Raw genomic sequence first — 3111 nt, 5'->3', positions numbered from 1 at the left:
CTTGTTTTAGTTGTTCAATCAGTTGCCATCTAGACAACCTGTTCATGGGTATGTTGTTGTATTCATGATCTCTTATAGTTGTGAGAGCATGTCCAATTAAAAAATGTCCAGGTGAGAGCACCATAAAGTCATTTGGATCAGTTGAAATAGGTGTCAGTGGACGTGAATTGAGTATTGCCTCGATCTCAATAATCAAGGTGTTGAATTCTTCTTGTGATAATAAAATATCTGGTTTAATAACCCTTTTAAAATGATGTTTGAATGACTTGACTGCGGCTTCCCAAAGTCCGCCAAAATGTGGAGAAAGTGGTGGCGTAAAATGCCATTGAATTTTTTTTTGTGTTAAAAAATTCTTGTACTTTATTTTGTGCATCGTTTGATTTTAATTGATCTTGCAGTTTAATCAATTCATTGTTGGCCCCTTGAAAATTTAAACCATTGTCTGAATAAATATCAGTCGGGTAACCACGTCTTGCAACAAATCTTTTTAAAGCAGCAATAAAACAATCTGTAGTTAAATCACTGACCATTTCTAGATGTACAGCTTTGATGACGAGACATACAAAGACTGCTACGTATATTTTAACTTTAATTCTATTTCTTTCTTTCTTTTCTTTGACTAAAAAAGGTCCACAAAAGTCAACCCCAACTATTGTAAATGGAATTGCTTCATTAATTCTTGCTTTTGGTAAATTACCCATCAGGTAATCAATTGTACGAGGCTGTGCTCGTAGACATGTTGTACAAGTGCGTATTATTTTACTTACTTGATTGCGACCGTCAATTGGCCAATATTGTTGTCTTACAGCATATAATGTGGCTTGAGTACCAGTATGCAAGTGTATTTTATGTTCATGTTTAATTATTAATGAAGTTACATGATGATTTTTAGGTAAAATGATTGGATACTTTTAATTGTATGGAATAGAGGCATTTTGTAATCGCCCTCCTACTCGCAATAATCCATTTTTATCAATAAATGGAGTGAGTTTAATTAATTTACTTTTTTGATTTAATTGTCTTTGATTTTCTAGAATTTTTAATTCATCAAAAAATATTTCTTTTTGTACTAGTTTAATTATTGTATTAGTAGCATATTCAATTTCATTGATTTTTATATAACCAGTATTCTTGTTGTTTGTTTTCATTCGCAGACAATATGCAATGACATTTTGTAATTTATTCCAAGATGAATAACGAGTTGAAATATTGTAATCATTTTTATTGTTTGTATTTACTTGCGGTTGTGTTGAACTTGTCGTTGTGTTGAGACATGTGTTGACCTTGAGCTCAGGTAGACTGCAACCCTCGGTCATCTCGAATTTCGGCCAGCCATCTGGATCTTCACACAGCCAAGACGGCCCATGTTGCCATGTTGTTGTTTTGATGAATTCTTCAGGTAGTTGACCTCTTGAAATCAGGTCAGCTGGATTGTCATGTGTACGTACATGGCACCATTGTGTTGTTTTTGTTTTTTCTTGTATTTTGGCAATTCTGTTTGCCACGAATGTTTTCATAACACTTGGCTCTTTTCTTAGCCAGTGTAAAACAATTGTAGAATCTGACCACAAATATGTGTCATCTATTGTTATGTGTATTGCTTTAATTATTGTTGTATAAAGCGAAGCAAGTAATAATGCTCCACATAATTCCAATCTAGGGATTGATAGTGTCTTGAGAGGAGCTATGCGCCCTTTGGCACACAAAAGTTGTGTGTAAACTTTACCTTTTTTATCAATGGACCTGAGATAAATACAAGCCCCATATGCTTTTTCACTGGCATCACAAAAGCCATGTAATTGTATACTTGTTGTATCATTTAATATTGTATGTCTTTGAAAAGATAAATCATTTAAAAGTTGTAATTGGTTATAAAATGTTAACCATTCATCTTTAATTGGTGATGGGACAGGTTCATCCCAGTCAATGTTTATACTCCATAATTGTTGCATAACTATTTTTGCTGTCATAACAACTGGACCAAGAAGTCCAAGAGGATCAAAGATTTTTCCAATTTCAGAAAAAATTTTGCGTTTTGTAATTTCGTCAAACGTAATTGTTTTAACTGTGTAAACAATTGTATCTGTAGTAGATCTCCAGTAAACACCGAGAGTTTTTATTGCACTGGAGTCATTAAATTGTAATTGTAAATTTTTGTTAGCCTCTGGAAGGCCTTCTAATAGTCTAGGCTCATTGGAAGCCCATTTGCGTATATTTAACATACCTTGTTGTAATAAAGGAATTAATTCATCCCTCAATTTAATTGCTTCTTCAAGTGTTTGTGTACCAGTTAAAAGATCATCGACATATAGATCTCTCTTGAGTATTTCTGATGCTATAGGAAAATTTTCTTGTTCATCATCAGCTAATTTATGTAGACATCGTATAGCTAGGAATGGTGATGGAGCAAGACCAAATGTTACAGTATTTAATTCATATGTTTTGATAATACCAGACGTATTTCTCCATAAAATACGTTGATATTTTCTATCTTGTGGACGTACTAAAAATTGTCTGTACATTTTCTCAATGTCACCAGTCAGTACGTACTGGTGTAATCTAAATCGAAGTAGTAATGAGAAAATGTCTGTCTGTATTGTTGGGCCAACATGTAGCAATTCATTGAGCGAATGACCCTTGGAACCCTTGGCTGAGCCGTCGAACACGACTCGTACTTTTGTTGTTTGGCTTTCTTCTTTTATCACTGCATGATGAGGTAAATAAAAACCATCTTCTTGTAATTGTTTATCTGGTACTTCAGACATGTGACCTAAGTCTAGGTATTCTTGTAGTACAGCGTTATATTGTATTTTTAGTTCTACATTATTTTGTAATTTTCTTTCAATTGAATTAAGCCTTTTTATTGCTGTAATTCGTGTCTCTCCAAGTTGATCGACAGATTGTTTGAATGGTAAGGCGACGACGTATCGGCCTTCTTTGTTTCTTGTAACATTTTGTAGAAAATGTTCTTCACATGCTTGTTCATCTACTGTGAGATGACTTGTTTCTGGTATTTCTTCAATTTCCCAGAATTTAGCTAAATTGAATTGTGTGTCTGATGCCAGGTGACAAGACACTTGCTTTGTTGCTTTGTTGCTTTGTTTGTAGGTG

At 33.9% G+C, this 3111-nt stretch overlaps 1 protein-coding gene across 1 annotated transcript; it reads right to left on the bottom strand.

Annotated features, from left to right (window-relative positions):
• Positions 1-245: 245 nt before the first annotated feature.
• Positions 246-2765, bottom strand: LOC122859861. The gene is made up of 2 exons (XM_044163542.1): positions 1124-2765; positions 246-820 (listed from the first exon to the last, which is right to left on the bottom strand). The coding sequence occupies exons 1-2, from the start codon at positions 2763-2765 to the stop codon at positions 246-248; spliced, it is 2217 nt and encodes a 738-aa protein (XP_044019477.1).
• Positions 2766-3111: the final 346 nt, after the last annotated feature.

The sequence above is a fragment of the Aphidius gifuensis genome, linkage group LG6, assembly GCF_014905175.1.
Source record: "Aphidius gifuensis isolate YNYX2018 linkage group LG6, ASM1490517v1, whole genome shotgun sequence".
NCBI lineage: Eukaryota > Metazoa > Arthropoda > Insecta > Hymenoptera > Braconidae > Aphidius > Aphidius gifuensis.
This window is presented reverse-complemented; position numbering and strand designations above follow the sequence as displayed.

Excerpts from the sequence above, each read along its gene's own strand:
- LOC122859861 (XM_044163542.1), bottom strand. The coding sequence starts at position 2,765 with ATGTCTGAAGTACCAGATAAACAATTACAAGAAGATGGTTTTTATTTA. Across the intron at positions 821-1,123 it reads AACAAACAACAAGAATACTG|CCACATTATATGCTGTAAGA; the intron begins GTTATATAAAAA and ends CTGGTACTCAAG.